Genomic DNA, 19,442 nt, shown 5'->3' on the forward strand with positions numbered 1-19,442 from the left:
TATCAGATATGCATGGTTGGAGACACAGAGGTGGATAAGGGCAGCCAGTGGTGGAACATAGATGTTAAAAAAAAGTGGATGTTCAGGGAGATCTCTGGGGTACTCACAAGAAATGGAAGTAGCATTGTAAGTTGGGGGGAGGGAATACACTTTTGGTATGCAGTTAGAAAGAAAAGAGCAAATCCAATTCGGCACTTTGGCCAGATATCTTAAGGTGTTGTGTCACCCTATCAACATGCAATGGGACACAGAGTGACACCAAACCTAGAATGAGATTTACCAAACCGCGCAAGGCCAGCTCGTGTGCCCCTGCGTCGGTTGGTAAATCTGGAGTATCTCAAGGCATCGCAAGCCACTGCCTTGCTTTACTATACGGGGTGGGGGTGTTACATGGGTGGAGCGTGGGTGTTCCCACGACTCACCCAAGTACTGTGAAGCATTCCCAGATTTCCCAACACTGGTAGATCTAGGAATGCAACAGAATTGTACACCTTCTCACCAGAGGTGACACAAGTGTGCCTGCAGAATTCAGGAAAAAAACTCCAAGGATGTTTTTTGTCCAGGAAGGTGTCCCTTCCTGCACAAAAGCAATCAAGCCTGTAATGCAGGCACCCTTGCTCCATGGCACAAGTGTGTCTATGATGGCTCTAAGCTGCAGATTGTGCACCAGGGCAGTCAGAGGACATGATTGTGCCATATCTTGATAGCTATGGCACATTCTAGCCCTCTCCCTTTCATGTGGTGTAGTGCAGCAAGTTGTCTTGCTACATTGTATTGGGTGAAATGTTTAAAAATCTGCCCCATTGCTTCATGGCAGAATCTAAAGAGTCTTCCCAGCAGGAGTTTATGGTCAACAGTGTCAAATGCCACAGATGAATGCAATAATTTCAGAACATTGACATTTGAGACATTGCTGCCATGCAAAGGTGATCCAGAACGAACACCAATACTCCCTCTATACTCCTTTTTGGACGGAACCCAGCTTCTGCAATGTCCAAGACCTAATTATCTTCAAAGAAGGCTGAAATGTGCTTTGTAAGATTGTTTTCCAGTAGCTTAACTGAATCAAGTAGCACAGATGTTTGGTGGTTATTCGAGGAATTGTCTATGCAAAAGCCTGTTTTTTAAGAGAGGAAGGAAATTGACTCTTTAAATTCTTCAGGGAGGAAGACCCTCTTTAGAGAGGATCTTAGGATTTTACTTAAGGGCGTTGAGATGGTGGCATTAAATTAGCTAAGGTACATTATGTGGTATGGATCCATTCATGCAGAGGAAAGGAGGTAAGAAGGGTGAAACGTGAACTGAAGAAAGAGTTAGGAGGAGAAATATCCTCTCAGCATCAGTAATCATTTTCCTAATGGTCGTAACTTTAAATGTGAAGACAATCAGGTCTTCAGAAAAGAGGAAGCGAAATTGTTGTATCATCTACAAGAGGGTTTTTTCTAGTTCTTGAATAACTTTAAACTCTTCCTTGGATGTGTTTTTAGCAGAAGTAATCTTGGTGGAATTATCGTCTCAGTGTTTTTTCTCTTTCTTGTTCGATGTCATAATAGCAATTATATTTCATTTACAGGTCCACCAGTTGCTCAATGAATGAGGGATGAGTTTAGTTTGTCTCATGGTGGTTTCAGGGTGGAGCAACTGACCTTGTCAATGCTGCCTATTATTTCAGGGGAGAAAAATAATACGGATGTTGCATTAGCTTTTTGTTAGTTGTGAGTTATTGGTTAGACATTCCCTGTAGCAGCAGATGCGATTGTAAAGAGAAGAGTGGGTGTGATAAGATGGGGATCAGTCATAAGGTGAGGTTTGTAAAGGCTTATAAGGCTCTCTGGGTGCTTGTTGGTGCAAGCTTTTGCCACTGTGCACCCAGAGTTCAAAAGGTTTGTGAGGGTACATCCGTTTACTAGGGCAAAGCCAACTTTGAGAACAACAAAACTGGTTGTGCATTCAGAATAAAAGGCCATTTATTTGTTTAAGTGAGAGTTACACTCACACACACAAATGTAAAAATCTGGCCCTATAACTGTGTATGGCATAAAGAGAAGGGAGAGTAAAACTAGACAATCTACACACAAATGTAAGAATCTGGCCATATAACTGTGTCTGCCATGAAGAGAAGGGAGAGTAAAACAAGACAATCTATTCAAAAATCTTAAAGGTATTGGCTAGAAAACGTTATGCTTAAGTAGTGGAAGGAAGCTTCACAATTAAAGACTCTGAGAAGTATTGCTTTACTATGCAATGGCCCATTGTAATGCTTTTACTTTGTGTGACCTTCATATTTGCATACAAATCAGTAGTAAAATATGAATTTCAAATTTGTTTTTTTGTGACTGTTATAATTTTATTTTGTATGTCTTAATGGTTTTCGATCTTTAGGGAGCAGCAACTGCTTTAATCAAAGCAATGAATGATGTTGGTTGCCTGAAGCCCAAGTTCCCTTTCTTAAGTGTAAAGAGATCTGCTCTACTGTACCTGGCATATCACCTGAAAGGTAGGTTCCCTAATGTTCCGAGAATATAAAGTTAAGTGATTGAAAAAGATAATTGTGCTTTGTTTGTTAGATAAAACCATGCCACTTATAAGTCTGAGTTAAACATTGCTCGCTTAGCAGACTGTCGCCCTTTCAGATCCATCAAGGTAGTTCATAGAGTAGGTCTGTGTTTTTCTGGTTGAGAACCACTTACATGATTTTATTTTCTTCCTGTATTACCTGAAAAGGTACAAATGCTTCTAGTGTACCTGCATGTGTCATTTCCACAATGACAATGCAGTATTTGTCTTCTCCAATCTAAAAAGAACAAATATTGGCAAAGCCAATGTGTCTACATTTTTTAAAATCAAAGTACCACCTCCATTGATTTGTTTTTTTGTGTGTGTAAATAGGATTCTGCTGCTAGGTGAGTGGGTGAATGCTAAAGTGAGTCAAATGATGGCTGATTGGCTAAATGAGTGATGCATCGATGAATGAATGAATGAATCACTCAGTGCCTGTATGATGAATGGTTTGATGAGTAAGTGAATGAGTGGACATGTGAGAACAAAAGTGTATGGCTGAATGACGAGGTGATTGAATAGATGGATGGATGATTGGATGAAGGGTGAGTGCTCGGATGGAAGAGAGGATGAAAAGTGTTGAATGATTGAGCACATGGTCAGATGAATGGATAAGATGGTAAGTGACAACATGGATTGGGGAAAGCAGAGTGGAAGGTTTCCATTGGATTCAGGATGTTGCTCTCCACTCCTGTTGCTTTAGCTTTTTCAGTGGCTCACTTCTCCCTGGACTCAGTCATCCAAATAAATGCCAAGTCACTCATCCTTTGATCGACCCATAAACTCATTCTGGTACCACTTACTCAGCCAAACAACCACATTTACACAAACTTAGCATTCAATGATGACGCGTTTTAAAATATAAATAAGCCAGTGCAAGACCCTTTTTAAGTAGTGATAGTATAAGCTTCCCCACTTGTCAGACCTAAAAGAAATTAGCTTCTCACACTTTTAACCAGCAATACCAGCTGGTTTGGATATAGCATGTCATAGCATGTCGGCTTCTAGGTGCGGTATCAGGTGTTACTATTCCTAGTATACAATAAGGGGCTCCCTCAAGACCTATATTTCTTTTGTCACAACAAAACTGAATTCAGCATGGGCTCGACAACAATGTAATCATATCAACAAGACTATCAAAATTGATTTTATCATCGTTGTTTAATTTGCTTCTTTTTATATTTGAGATATATGTATCAAATGTAATTAATTTCTTTCTTTTTTTCTTTTAAAACTTTTTTTTTATATATATATATATTTATATAGAGATAAAAGTCAACAGTATTCCCACATAGAATTCAGGAGTACATACAATATACTGTTGAACAAGTAACCCCCGGAAAAGAAACATTTACATATACCAAAAACAAAAAATACAAAAATCATCCAGACTCATATGGACTCATACAACATTCACAAGAAAACACATCTGGGAAATGGGGAGACTAAAGGTTGCAAGATCTCCACGACCAAGTGTGTTGCATATGTTCTTCTGATGGATACATCTGCCTGTGGATTCCTCACCTTATGAATATCCTCTGCGCCAGCATTCCACGGAAACTTTTTTTCCTAGCTCTCCACGCCGACGAGGTCGTCACAATGCTATGGCTCCGCATGCGGCTCCACGTGACGTCACTAGAATCATAAGAGGGCCACGTCGGTGTGATGGCATCAGTTCCCTTTTTTCTGCACTGTCGATGCTAACGTTTTTTTTCTGGGACTCTCCATACTTTTGTCTGGATACATTGTAATTTTGATTGTATCTCTCTCTGTTTTGGCATGTCGGCCCGAGGAAGTTGGGTTTTAAGCCCTGTAAAGACTGCGGGGTTCATATGTCGATAACTGACCCTCATGAGGACTGTCTTCGGTGCTTGTCATCTGACCACGACGTCGAGGGCTGTTCTTCTTGCAGGAAGATGAAACCGAAGGCTCTGAAGGAACGGGAGGCGAAGCTGTATATGGCTAAGGCAAGAAAAGAAAAAAGGGGTCGTAAAAGATCAAAGTCAAGATCTTCGACGTCGCATGACTCCAAGAGAAAGCATAATAAGAAGAAGAGGCATGCATCTCTGCGCCGATCGTCGAAGGCTGTGGCTTCGAGGTCGCCTTCTCCAGCCCATCGACGTCGAGAAAAGGACTTTGCCTCTCCTTCTCCTTCAGTGTCTCCTCATGTGACTCCAGTTCATTCTCCTTCTTACAAGGGGACTCCGGAGCAGTCACCGACGCCGAGATTTTCACTGACTCCAGAGGGTGTGTCGAATCCGGTTGATACTGAGGTTCCTTCGGCTCCGGCGGCTCCGACTCTAGAGGTGCCTCGTCTGGATCCTGAACCGGCACAGTATCCACAATTTCCGGCACCGGGTTGGGATCCATCACATTTTTTAAATGCGATGTATGGCGTGTTCGCCAGGGCCTTGTACCACTCTGGAGCACCTTCGGGTCCCATGGGTCCTATGGCTTTTAGTTTGGGTGTGCCTCACCAGTATCCTTAGGCTCCCTTTGTGCCATTTATGCCGACGACGCCGTCCTGGCAGGATCCGGCTCCGAGAATGTCAATGCCGTATGGGCAGTCCCCGGCTCTGTCCCGTAAACCTTCTTGGATTTGATCTGTGCCGGTTACTACAGTGGATCCTCCTTCGACGCCGCTCCCGGAGCTATCGACATCGCGTGTGGCGCCGCCGACGCCGCAACCGAAGATGCGCTCGAGGAGAGAAGCGCAGAGGTTGTTAGAGGAGGAACAGTACCAGGCTGAGGAGATGGAGGAAAGAGAAGTTTATGATACAGAAGATTTGTTTGAGGGATTGTGTGAGGCAAATAGACTTGATACTTCCCCAGAGTGGGACTTTGCTTCTCAGAAGGCTTCCCCTTCGAAAGAAGTTGCACCGTACCATATTGTGATAAGGCAGGCTGCTGAACTTTTGGATTTGCAGCTTCCTATGGCTGAGTATAAGCCTAATTTACTTACAGAGATGCTTCATTCTCCTTCCTCTGTGGTTGAACCACTTTTGCCTTTCAATGAAGCATTGACTGAGCCAATCCTTGATGTGTGGCGCAACCCACTTTCTGCTCCTGCAGTTTCAAGGTCGGTGTCCAGAAGATATAGACCTGCTCCAGGGGATCCGGTGTTCCTTTCATCCCACTCCTCTCCTGAGAGCTTGGTGGTGCAGGCTTCTGATGGATACATCTGCCAGTGGATTCCTCACCTTGTGAATATCCCCTGCGCCAGCATTCCACGGAACTTTTCTTCCCAGCACTCCACGTCGACCTGGGCGACGTCACAATGCGCCGGCTCCGCTCGCGACTCCGATCGGCGTCACCGGAGCCATAAGAGTACGGCGTCGTCGACGTCGGCCCCTCGGATCCGGCCCACGTCAGCGTGATGACGTCAGTTCCCTTTTTTCCGCGCCTTCGACGCGCAACGTTTCTTTTCCAGTGCTCGTTGGCTACTTTGTAATTTAGCCGTGTTAATCTGTTGAATCCAGTATGTCTTCGACTAGGAAGTCGGGATTTAAGCCCTGTAGGGAATGTGGGGGTCTAATGCCAATGACTGATCCACACCAGAACTGTTTATGGTGCCTCTCTTCGGAACATGACATGGAGGAGTGCGGATGCTGCAGGAGCATGAACCCGAAGGCACTCAAGGAGAGGAAGACTAAGCTCTTCATGAAGAAGATCGGTGAGGAGAAGAGAGGAAGGAAGAAGGAGAAGTCGAAGAGGGGGTCGTCGACGTCGAAGTCTTCGAGGTCGAAGAAGCACCACAAGAAGAGGAAACACTCTTCTCGACGTCGGTCCTCGAGGTCCAAGAAGTCGAGGTCAAGGTCGGCTTCGCCCCTTCGACGCCGGAGCAAATGCTTGTCTCCTTCTCCATCACCTTTGAAGTCACCGAGGTGTTCTCCTTCGAAGAAGCAGACTCCGGTTCAGTCCCCGACGTGGTCATCGGATCCGTCTAAGGAGTCGACTCCGGAACGGGTGGAGTCGGATGCTTCCTTACATGAAGATGAGCAGGAGGAGTCTGTTCCGGTGCCTGAAGAGTCTGAGGCTCCGGTTGAAGATACTGTGGAGCCGATGCCGGTGATTCCACAAGGAGGTACAGGACCTGTTCCTTTTCCTCAGTTCCCGGCTCCAGGTACTGATTCTACCGGTTTCTTAAATGCTATGTATGGCATTTTTAATAGGGCAGCCTACCCATCCGGAGCACCTACTGGTCCCATGGGTCCGATGGCTTTTACACTAGGGGTGCCGCAGCAGTATGCTCAGGCCCCCTTTATGCCAATGGCGCCATCTTGGCAGTTTCCGGCACCGCCTGGGGATCCGATTCGACCTCGGAAGGACCAGCGGACTTCGGAGCCTTCATCGACGCCGACGCCGACTCCATCGGCGCCGCGTCCGGCGCCGCCGACTCCACCTATGGCGCCGCCGACTCCGGTACCTTTGGCTCCTCCGACGCCGCGTACGGCGTCGTCGACGTCGGCCCCTCGGATCCGGTCGAGGAGGGAGGCCCAGAGGGTGTTGGAGGAAAAGAGATATCGGATGGATGTGGAAGAAGGTGAGGTTGACTCTTCCTCGGATGATTTCGAAGGTATTGATGAGGCTAGTGGTTTGGATACAACCCCAGAGTGGGAGCATGCATCTGCCAGGTCTTCTCCGCCTCAGGAATTGGCTTCTTATCATGTGGTAATCAAGAAGGCGGCAGAACTTTTGGATTTGCAGCTGCCTTCTGTGGAGTACAAATCCAACTTGCTCACAGAGGTGTTGCATTCTCCGACTTCGTCATCAGAGCCCTTGTTGCCTTTCAATGAGGCCATCTTGGAGCCGGTCTTGGAGGTGTGGAAGAAACCCCTTTCATCTCCGGCGGTGTGTAGGCAGGTGGCAAGAAGATACAAGGTTGCACCAGGGGATCCTGGCTTCTTGTCCACTCATCCTTCTCCGGACAGCTTGGTGGTGCAGGCTTCATGTTCCAAGCATGCTTCGGGTGCCTTCCCTCAGTCTCCGGCTGACAGGGAATCTAAAAAGGTTGATCAGGCAGCCAAGAAGACCTTTTCCACGGGGAGTATGGCGTTGAAATCAACTAATGCCACATGCCTGTTGGGACGTTATGTGCATGCACTAATGGACTCCATTAAGTCTTTGGCCCCTAAGTTGCCTGGAGGGGATAAGTCGTCCTTTTTGGAGGTTGTGTCGGACACTCAGGCGGCTGCCAGACAAGTTATCCAATCAGAGTTGGACACTGCGAACTCTGTGGCAAGGATCATGGGGTCATCTGTTGCTGCAAGGAGGCAGGCTTGGCTCCGTACCTCTGGGTTTTCAGCTGATGTGCAGGCTACGCTGGTTGATCTGCCTTTTGACGGACAGAGGCTGTTTGGGGAAAAGGCGGATTCTGCCCTACAGCGGTTTAAAGATAGCAGGCAAACTGCGAAGTCCTTGGGTCTGCAAGCTCCTGCTAGGGGTTCGTCCTTTCGAAAATTTAGGGGTTTTGGAAGATCGTCTTTTCGCTCTTACCGGCAGCCCCAACAGCAGCAGCAACAACAGCAGCAGAATCCCCTCTATAAGTCCTATAGAGGGAGACAAAAGGGTCGGAGAGGATCTGGTCGCAACCCCTCTACTTCCTCCTCCTCCTCTGCTCCCAATGAGGCTTCAGGGAAGCAGCCCTAGATCCCCCATCCCGGATCATGTAAGACCTGTGGGGGGTCGGGTGTCCTACTTTCTACGGGGTTGGAAATCTATTACAACAGACCTTTGGGTTTTGAACCTCGTAGAGACTGGGTACGCCCTTCCCTTTCGGGAGTTTCCTCCCCCTTACCCTCCTTGCCAAGGTTATTGCTCGGAAGACCATCTACTTCTCCTGCAGAAAGAAGTTTTAGCCTTGATTCAGAAGGGTGCGATAGAGGTGGTTCCAGAGCAGGAAAGGGGTCAGGGTTGCTACTCCCGGTATTTCCTGATTCCAAAAAAGGACGGAAGGTTGCGTCCGATTCTGGACCTCAGAATCTTGAATTTTTACCTGAAGCAGGAGAAATTCAAGATGCTGACCCTTGCTCAGGTTCTTCAGGCGTTGCAGCAAGGAGATTGGATGGTGTCGCTCGACTTGCAGGACGCGTACTTTCATGTTCCAATCCTGAAGTCGCACAGGAAGTATCTCCGTTTTACGGTTGGGGCACAACACTACCAGTTTGTGGTCCTCCCGTTTGGTCTAACTACCGCACCTCGAGTCTTCACGAAGGTGATGGCAGTGGTGGCTGCTCATCTCAGGAGGTCGGGGGTTCCAGTTTTCCCCTACCTGGACGACTGGCTTCTGAAGGCAGAGTCCCCAGAGATGGTGCAGCATCATCTGCAGGTAACATCTCAGCTGTTATTCGACTTGGGTTTTTCGATCAATGTGCCCAAATCTCACCTGGTGCCCTCGCAACGCAACCTGTTCATAGGGGCAGTACTGGACACTACTGTGTGTCGAGCATTCCCTCCTCCTCAAAGGATTCTCGACATTCAGGAGATGGTCCCTTTATTCTACAATGGAGCGGTTGTTCCAGTTCTGAAGGTCCTTCGCCTGCTCGGTCTGTTCGCTTCCTGCATTCTGTTGGTCAACCATGCACGCTGGCACATGAGGGCGCTCCAGTGGTGCCTCCGCAAGCAGTGGTATCAGCACAACGGGGATCTCGGGGAGTCGATCAAGATCTCCGGAGAAGCTGCAGCGGATCTGTCTTGGTGGAGCGTGGAGGGCAATCAGTCTCAAGGAAAGCCCTTCCATCTACCTCCATCGGTGGCCACAGTTATAGCGGATGCATCCACTTTAGGGTGGGGTGCGCATCTGGGGGATCTGGAGATCAAAGGACTTTGGTCTCCAGAGGAAAGGTTGCTTCACATCAACCTTCTGGAATTGCGGGCGATTCGTTTGGCGCTCAAGGCCTTCCTCCCTTCCTTTCGCGGTCAGTCGGTTCAAGTCCTGACGGACAACACGACCGCGATGTGGTATGTCAACAAGCAGGGGGGAGTGGGGTCACTTTGTCTTTGCAGAGAGGCTTTACGTCTATGGTCCTGGGCTCAGGACCATCAGATTTGTCTGATGGCAAATCATCTGGCTGGGGTGCTGAACGTGCGTGCGGGCAGTCTCAGTCGGCAGTTCTCCGCCGACCACGAGTGGAGGCTCCATCCGGAGGTAGTTCGTCACATCTTTCGGACGTGGGGAACTCCTCGGGTGGATCTGTTTGCCACTCACGAGAACGCGCACTGCCCGTCATTCTGCAGTCTCCAGTATCCGATGCGGGGAGCGTTGGGGGACGCGTTTCAGTTGAGTTGGGGCTCACGACTCCTTTACGCGTTTCCTCCCATACCCTTGATTCCTCGGGTTCTGAGGAAGATTCGCCAAGACCGGGCCCAAGTCATATTGATCGCCCCGGATTGGCCAAGAAGGGTGTGGTACACAGATCTTCTCCACCTCTCCTCGTGCCCTCCGCTCCGTCTCCCTCTGAGGGCAGACCTCCTCTCGCAGTCGGAGGGGCAGGTTCTACACCCCCACCTCCAGAGCTTACACCTTCATGCCTGGAGATTGAACGGGGCAACCTGAGTTCCTTCTCTCTCCCACCTGATGTGGTGGACGTTATTTTATCGGCCAGGCGACACTCCACCAAGTCCATTTACTCCTACAGGTGGTCAAAATTTGTAAGATGGTGTGGAGAGAGATCCATTGACCCTTTAAAGGCTCATCTTTCCAATGTGCTCCAGTTTGCTCTTTCCTTGGCTCAGCAGGGCTTTGCTGTGGCCACGGTCAAGGGCTACCTTTCGGCCTTATCGGCATTTCTGTGCCTCCCAGATCAACCTTCACTATTTAAATCTCTGGTTGTTCTGAGGTTCATCAAGGGCCTTACAAACATGTTTCCTCCCACTCCATTTGTAATGCCTCAGTGGGACCTTAATCTTGTTTTAACCTTTCTAATGGGGTCCCCTTTTGAGCCTCTACATAGTTGTCCTTTGAGGCTGTTGTCCTTTAAAATGGTTTTTCTTGTGGCCATAACCTCGGCAAGGAGGGTAAGTGAGCTTCAAGCTCTTAGTTCCAAACCTCCTTTTCTTACCTTGCATGCTGAAAGGATGGTTCTTAGGACCAGGGCTGCCTTCCTGCCAAAAGTTGTTACTCCTTTCCATTTGGGGCAGTCTATTACCCTCCCTGTTTTCTATCCACCCCCTCATCCCTCCAAGGAGGAGGAAAGACTCCATCGCCTTGACCCAAAGAGGGCTATGAGTTTTTATCTGGACAGAACCAAGGACTTTCGCCTTGATGACCAGCTCTTTATTGGCTACGTTGGTCGTTCTAAAGGTAAAGCGGTGCACAAGCGCACGCTGTCAAGATGGATTATACTGACCATCAAGATCTTCTACGCCCTGGCTGGTAAGACTCCTCCTGAGGGTATTCGTGCTCACTCTACTAGAGCTAAGTCTTTAACATCTGCTTTGGCCCGGGGTGTTCCCGTGGCAGACATTTGTAAAGCCGCGACGTGGGTCTCCCTCCATACTTTCGCGAAGCATTATTGCTTGGACTCAGAGATGAGGAGGGAGGGCCACTTCGCGCGCTCTGTGCTTCAGGACTTTTTGGTATAGTAGGATGGACACCCTCCTCCGGGAGTGGGGACTGCTGTGGGAATCTATTCACAAGGTGAGGAATCCACTGGCAGATGTATCCATCAGAAGAACAAGTTACTTACCTTCGGTAACGCTTTTTCTGGTGGATACAGTATCTGCCTGTGGATTCCTCACTGACCCACCCGCCTCCCCGTTGTCCGTCCTTCTATGCTTGATGTCCTGTTGCTTATGTTTCAGTTTACTGGTATTTCAAGATGTATTTGTTACTGCCAGAGGCATTATGTCTTTCTTTTGCCTTTTTATTTAATCTTCACACTGTGTGTGTTGCTTTGCATATTGTGTACTGTGTATGCTGTGTATGTTTATTGCTGTCAGTCCGTCCATGTGCCTCGAAGGCACGGAAAAAAGGGGCGGAACTGACGTCATCACGCCAACGTGGGCTTCTTATGGCTCCGGTGACGCCGATCGGAGTCGCGTGCGGAGCCGGCGCATTGTGACGTCGCCCACGTCGACGTGGAGTGCTGGGAAGAAATGTTCCGTGGAATGCTGGCGCAGGGGATATTCACAAGGTGAGGAATCCACAGGCAGATACTGTATCCACCAGAAAAAGCGTTACCGAAGGTAAGTAACTTGTTCTTCTTGTTCCAAGCAGTCCACAGGTGCTTTTCCACAGGCTCTTGCTGACAGGGATTCCAAGAAGTTGGAACAATCCACAAAGAAGGTCTTTTCATCGGCTAGCATGGCTCTGAAGTCTACCAATGCCACTTGTCTGTTGGGTAGATATAGTCATGCCCTTATGGATTCTGCCAAACAACTTATTTCTAAATTGTCTGAGGAGGATAGGGGAAATCTGAGTGAGGTGCTGGCAGACTCACAGACTGCGGCTCGCCAAGTCATCCAGTCTGGCCACGGCGGTTTCAGTTGCCAGGGTGATGGGTTCATCCATTGCAACAAGAAGACATGCGTGGTTGAGGTCTTCTGGATTCTCTCCGATGTACAGGCTGCCCTTCTTGATCTGCCTTTTGATGGGTCTAGACTGTTTGGAGAGAAAGCTGATTCTGCTCTGCAAAGATTTATGGACAGTAAGGCCATAGCGAAGTCTTTGGGCCTGCAGTCTCAGGCGAAAGGTTATGGCTGCAGACGATACCGTGGCTTCGGAAAGTCTTCCTTTCGTGGTTACAGACAGCCACAGCAGCAGCAACAACAACAAAACCGCTTGTACAAATCCTATAGGGGTAAGGGCAGAGGTCGCCTTCGTGGGGCCGGACGTCAGCCTTCTTCCTCCTCCTCCTCTACCTCCCCAACCCCACCCGGTAATGCAGAAAAGCAGCCCTAGATCCGCCATCATGGATCATGTAGGTCCTGTGGGAGGTCAGCTTACCCATTTTCTACAAGATTGGAAATCGATCACTTTGGATTTTAGATCTGGTAGAAAATGGGTACGCCCTTCCCTTCTGGGAATTCCCTCCTCCTTACCCTCCTTGCCAAGGGTTTTGCACGGAGGATCATTTACTTCTCCTTCAAAAGGAGGTTCTTGCCCTGTTACAAAAAGGTGCGATAGAGGAGGTTCCAGAGCAGGAAAGGGGTCAGGGATTCTACTCACGGTATTTCCTGATTCCCAAAAAGGATGGCAGGTTACGTCCTATCCTGGACCTCAGGATTGTGAATCTGTTTCTCAAACAGGAGAGATTCAAGATGCTCACCCTAGCGCAGGTTCTTCAGGCGCTGCAACAAGAGGACTGGATGGTGTCCATCGACTTACAGGATGCGTATTTTCACATCCCAATCCTGAAGTCGCACAGGAAGTATCTCAGTTTGTGGTCCTTCTGTTTGGTCTTACTACTGCACCTCGATTCTTCACCAAGGTGATGGTGGTGGTGGCTGCCCATCTCAGGAGGTCGGGGATCCCGGTTTTCCCCTACCTGGACGACTGGCTTCTGAAGGCAGTCGCCAGAGATGGTGCGTCGTCATCTGCAGGTAACAACTCAGCTGTGGTTCAGATTGGGTTTTTCGATAAATGTGCTCAAGTCTCACCTGATACCCTCCCAGCACAACCTGTTCATAGGGGCGGTACTGGATACCACTGTGTGTTGAGCTTTTCCGTTTGGTCTTACTACTGCACCCCGAGTCTTCACGAAGGTGATGGCAGTGGTGGCAGCCCATATTAGAAGGTCGGGGATTTCCGTTTTCCCCTATCTGGACGACTGGCTGATCAAAGCGGAGTCGCCAGAGAAGGTGCTACATCATCTGCAGGATACAAATCAGCTGTTGTTCAAATTGAGCTTCTCGATAAACGTGCCCAAATCTCACCTGGTGCCCTCTCAGCGCAACCTGTTCATAGGTGCGGTACTGGACACTACTGTGTTTCGAGCATTCCCTCCTCCTCAAAGGATTCTCGACATACAGGAAATGATTCCTTTATTTTGCAATGGAGCGGTCGTTCCAGTCCTGAAGGTCCTTCGCCTGCTCGGTCTGTTTGCTTCCTGCATTCTGTTGGTCAACCATGCAAGCTGGCACATGAGGGCGCTCCAGTGGTGCCTCTGCAGGCAGTGGTATCAGTACAAGGGAGATCTCAGGGAGTCTGTGAGGATCTCCGGAGAAGCTGCGGCGGATCTGTCTTGGTGGAGCGTGGAGGGCAATCTGTCCCAAGGAAAGCCCTTCCATCTACCTCCATCGGTGGCCACAGTGATAATGAATGCATCCACTTTAGGGTGGGGTACACATCTGGGGGATCTGGAGATCAAAGGACTTTGGTCTCCAGAGGAAAGGTTGCTTCACATCAACCTTCTGGAATTGCGGGCAATTGGTTTGGTACTCAAGGCCTTCCTCCCTTCTGAGGTTCTGGACTTTTAAGAGTCCAGAGGTGTCAGGGAAACAACACCCGAAGACCCCTGAGTTCCTTCCTGTCTCGGTGCACAAATAAACAGAGACGCGGGTTTCTCGATGGTGGCGTCAGAGACCGAGATTTATTCACTGCAGGGACACAGAAGTCATAGGAACCACACAGAGGCAGAATCTACGAGACTGTTCAAATTGCATTAAGTGGGTTGTTCCTTAAATACACGAAATATGTCTTTAGGCAACATTACACGAATATTTCTCATGCCCAACCCGGTATCCCAAACAAACAATAAATAGACATCAAACAATAATTAGTCGTAGGTTTTCGGTATTCGATCAGGTCCCCTTGTCAGTTTTCCATTCTTTGCCCGATCCTCCCCATCATAAAAATCGTAACCTCCCCATTGTAAAAGCCCTGAAGGAGAGGAGCAGAGCCAGGTGCAAAGGATTGAAAAGTAGGATAAGAGGTGTTTATGGATCATAAACGGGCATGGCTACCGTCTTCGGCCTCTCGGTCAGGACAATGGACACGAGAACCAGTATAGCAGGACTGGCCTCAGGCAAGGGAGGCAGCTTGATTCTGCCTAGTCATGCAGCGTCAGCCTTTCACGGGGCTCGAGCTTACGTGTCCTTAACAAGGTGATTCTGCCGGGGTCATCGCCCGTCCATTGACTATGTGAGGGCAAGAAACAAAATGGATGCCGTAACTAAAATGGATGCCATGACTTAACAACAGAATGCCCTATTTCTCAGTGAATTCATGCTAGTTGCGCAGCGAAAACACTGTCATGCATATAATGGATCATTTACGGTTCATTGGTACCAAAATCGTGTCAGTACTACGATACCGGATACACGGGTTCGGATCGCTACAGAACCTCAGACCGTCCTTTTGCCCTTACATAGGCAATAACTTACTCTATGTCAGAGTCCATTTCTATGTTCATCAGGTCACTGATATGTTGCTGAAGCATTACTCTATCCCGTGGCGTATCTCTAAAAACAGGTGGTCTTCTTACGCATGTCGAAACACAAAGGCTACATAAGGCAGGACCACACTGAACAATGAGACAGCACGAAAATAAAAATACCAACGCAACACCAGTGACTATCAGAACCTTCCATCCCCATGCAGATAACAGACTCCAGAACCATCCCATTAATGACCAGTCACCTTCCTCTACATGAATAGAGTCAGAGATTTTGTGTAACTTAGAGATGGCCTTGTATACCGTTGGCGCATTATCTGGGATAAAAACACAGCAACTCGATTGGATCATCTTACATACCCCACCTCGATCTGCAAGTAACACATCAAGGACCATACGGTTCTGTAACGTCATGAGGCGATCCGCTTGAAGCTCAGCTGTCAGGTTACTAAGGGCACCCGCAGTTTCGGTAATAGTGGATTCAACTACCCGTGTTAGTTGACGTAAGTTTCTACTGTTGGCCATAGGCCCCCAGAATGGAAGGAAACCTTTGAAGAAGTCTCCTGCTTCTTGGCCAGCAGTATCTTCTTTACTGAAAACACCTCTTACAACTCTAGTTTTGTGATAGTCCGGTGCAGCAGTGTATGTCGGAGGTAACAGTTGAGCGATATAACATGAGCCTGAGAAGTCAGCAGGCAGCCATGTGTATGCTCTGTCTTTGCAAACAAAATAGGTGCCCTTAGCAGCTAAAAATGCAGGGGAAGACTGTGACGGGAAAACGTATGTTTCGATACAGTCACTCTTCCCTAGTCGAGCTTTTGGATTCCTCCCATTTCCTTGCAAACAGACCTGACCTTGGTGGGGTACGACCCAGATCGGAGTCGAGCTTTTACGTTTGTTCTCACCCAAAGTAATGCCATATTCCGTAACATTCCAACCCATGTAAACTCGCAATTCATCCTTGGGAATGAACGGAGTGTTATTGACGTCTCTAACCATGTCAGTGATTCCTTTTACCAAGGGTCTATTAGCGGAGTTATACCTAGTGGAACGCGGAAGTCGTGGAGGATAGGTCTCTAGGGCATAAGCGAACATGGTCTGAAATGCCCAGAATGATCCATTATAACTAAAGGGCAGAACCAGATAAGGGATGCCCTTGTCCATGGTATGTGGTATCAAGCCACACACCCAGCAGTTCGTTGTGTTAACCACTAGTTGATGTTGGTGCAAGAGCTGAATGAAAGTGTTATTTATAAACTCGGAGCGTCGAGCTTGCTCGTGGGCAGGAAAAGGATGGAAAGAATGAAGAGAAACAACAGTCGGAGAAACGGGAACATGGGGAGATACTGTAGATGTAACAGGTGTAAAGATCAACTGAATACCAAAAATAATTCCGCCTACCAAAGTTATTAAAACAATCAGAAGTGTCAGAGCACATTGCATTAGAAAACATTTGCTATACAATATGTCATATAGTTTTGTCTTGTGCACATTTATGACGTTAACCCGTCGCAGTTCAGGAAGCTCCATCTTCTACAACCGTTCGCAACGGATGGTTTGTACCTGTTAAAAAATTGCCTCTGTCTACCCTGGGAGTTCCCAAAGTAAACAGAAGAAACCGACCTTGTGTCTGGTTCCCTGCAAATTAAAACAAGACACACGTTACGACCCTACGGTAACCCAGACGGCAAGGTGAGAGAACAACAAAAACAAAAAGATAAAAATTTAGAGCAAACTTCCTGACTGAATGGAATGCGATAAGATCAAAACAGTTTTCAAACAGAAAGGTAATTATGCAATGTCATTAGTTCATAGCATGAGAACGTAGATTATATCTGTACTTCCCGGGTCTTGTCTGATCTTGAAATAGCTGGTCTACAGGTGCAGAAATGTTCGACTCCACAGGTGACAAATGTTCACTTTGTACAACACTCTGTCCAGGGTTCAAAGGAGCGGTTCCTGCTGAGGTGTCAGAGTTCTGCGTTTCAGTTCGTGGGTCCGTTATGTACTCTGCATCACTGAAAGGGATGAGCCTAGGAACAGGTTCTGTCTCGGATACACCAAATCCCTGTCTAACCCAGTTGTCATAGGGGAGTGGGAGAGGGACACGCTTCGTATGGCTAGCGTGCACCCAATTCTTCCTTCCAGCTAGGCGTACAGCAGTTCTCGTTGTTAGGAGCACTTGGAACGGGCCCACAAATCTTGGCTGGAGGTTCCGGGTTCGCTCAAAATTCCGCACCACCACTTGATCACCGGGTTTCAACGTGTGGCCTGGACTCTCTGGCAGTTTAGGCAAGGATTCGAATACCTGTTGATGAATAAGGCTTAGTTTAGCAGTCAGGTCATAAAGATAATCAATCAACATTGGATATTCGATCTGTTTGAATTCTTTTGGCCTAGGGACTCCCCAAACATTAGCAGGACGACCGAACACAATCTCATATGGGCTAAGCCCTACTCGAGAGTGTACAGTCGCTCTGGTGGACAGTAGAGCTAAAGGCAGTGCATCTGGCCAAGATAGACCAGTGGAAGCTTGAATTTTAGCAAGTTTCAGCTTCAGGGTACCATTGTACCCTTCAACCAAACCTGCTGACTGTGGGTGATTCGCACTGTGGAATTTCTGGGTGATACCCAGACCCGTACACACTCTTCATAACTTTCCCTACAAACTCACTTCCATTGTCCGACCAAACAATCCGTGGCATACCATACCTGGGGAAGTATTCTTTGAGGAGGATTTTGGCAGTGGACATAGCAGTGTTATCCTTTAATGTATATGCCTCAATCCATCTTGAAAAGGCACAGACTACCACTAGGACATACTTAAGATTGTTACACCTGTCCATGTGGATAAAATCCAACTGAATCACTTCAAAGGGACAAGAAGGCAAGAAGGGGGAGCAAAATGACCAGTTGGGGTTGGGGTTCCCTTGCCAGGATTATGCATCAGGCATATCATGCAGTTTTTCACCACTCTTTCCGCACACTTAGTGATTCCATCATTCTTCCATACTGGAGCTAACAGTTTACAAATCCCTTTTGAACTGATGTGCGCCGCTCCATGCGCCATCGTGACTACTGCGAGCACATACGCATCAGGTAACATCCAACGCTGCTGTTCAGACAAATCAACCCAACATCCACTTGAATCCATTTTACCCGTTTTCTCCTTCCATTCATTCTTCTCATTTTCAGTTGCTTCATTCTGGATTGCCTTCACACTTTCAATCGTATTCTCACACATCCCTGATTCAGCAATCCATCTTGCAGACGTTGCAACGTACATTCGGCTCGTCATGTTCTTGGCCGTCTCTTTGGCGACCTCATCAGCGAACGCATTCCCACGGCCAACATCATCCGTAATCTTTCGATGTGCACTGCACTTCACAATCGCAACTTCATTCGGTAGGGTCAGAGATTCCAATAGATCGCTGACTAGCTGTCCATGTTGGATCTTAGTCCCATGGGACGTGAGAAAACCTCTTTCTTTCCACAGACGTCCAAAGCTATGTGCTATGCCGAAGGCGTATTGGCTATCAGTAAACACATTCACTCTCTTTCCCTCAGCTAAAACACACGCTCTTGTTAGTGCAATTAATTCTGCAGCTTGGGCAGAATTCTGACTTACTCTTGCGGTCTCAACAATCGTACTCAAAGTCGTAACTGCATACGCGGCCGTCACATCACCATTCTGTAGTTTAAAACATGACCCATCGACGTACAAAGTGCCATCTGGATCTAGTAACGGAGTGTCTTTTAAATCAATCCTACCTTTTGTCTCTTCCTCAGTTCTAAAACAACAATCATGGGGCTCTGAATCACTTGACTCTTGAGTAGTCGGCAACAGCGTTGCTGGATTCAATATGTTGCATCGCTTGATCTGAATGTGACTTGCCAAAAGCGTCAGCTCATAGCCTGATAGTCTAGCACTGGTGAGGTGCTGAGTTTTTGTTTGATTCATGAGTGTATCCACAGCATGTGGAACCATGACTACTAACATGTTGTTCATGACTAGTCCAGCAGACTGTCGAATAGACACTGCAGCTGCTGCTGTAGCTCTCAAACAACTTGGCAATGCTCGGGCTACCGGATCTAATGTGGATGAGAAATATGCACAAGGCCGCTGTTTGGCACCAAATTGTTGCGTTAATACACTCAACGCACAACCTTCTCTTTCATGGACATATAAAGTAAACGGCTTACTGTAGTCAGGAGTACCCAACACAGGAGCTGAACACAGCGCATCACGTAAGTCGGAGAAGCTCTGTTGACATTCATCAGACCATGGCAAAGGGCTCGGAACACCTTTTCCAGTCAGGGCCACCAATGGTTTTGCCATGAGAGAAAAATTTGGGATCCATTGCCTGCAGTATGACGTAATACCCAAAAACGCACGTACTTCTCTCTGTGTGCTTGGTACAGTCATCTGCGAAATTGCTTTGATTCTCTCTGGGGTCAACCTTCTTCCCTCCTTTGACAAAAGATGAACTAAGTAGGTCACTTCTTGGCAACAATATTGCAGTTTAGAAGGTGACACCTTGTGATGTA

General features: G+C 47.8%; 1 protein-coding gene across 6 annotated transcripts in view; it reads left to right on the forward strand.

Annotated features, from left to right (window-relative positions):
- AK9 (adenylate kinase 9) overlaps positions 1–19,442 on the forward strand; it is a 1,219,082-nt gene that overhangs the window by 1,175,065 nt on the left and 24,575 nt on the right. For all 6 annotated transcript variants that reach the window (XM_085611347.1, XM_085611348.1, XM_085611351.1 and 3 more), the window contains one exon: positions 2,383–2,497. In XM_085611347.1, coding sequence (XP_085467473.1) covers positions 2,383–2,497 — 115 coding nt within the window. The remainder of the gene's footprint in view (positions 1–2,382; positions 2,498–19,442) is intronic.

The sequence above is a fragment of the Triturus cristatus genome, chromosome 6 (assembly GCF_964204655.1).
Source record: "Triturus cristatus chromosome 6, aTriCri1.1, whole genome shotgun sequence".
Taxonomy (NCBI): Eukaryota; Metazoa; Chordata; class Amphibia; order Caudata; family Salamandridae; genus Triturus; species Triturus cristatus.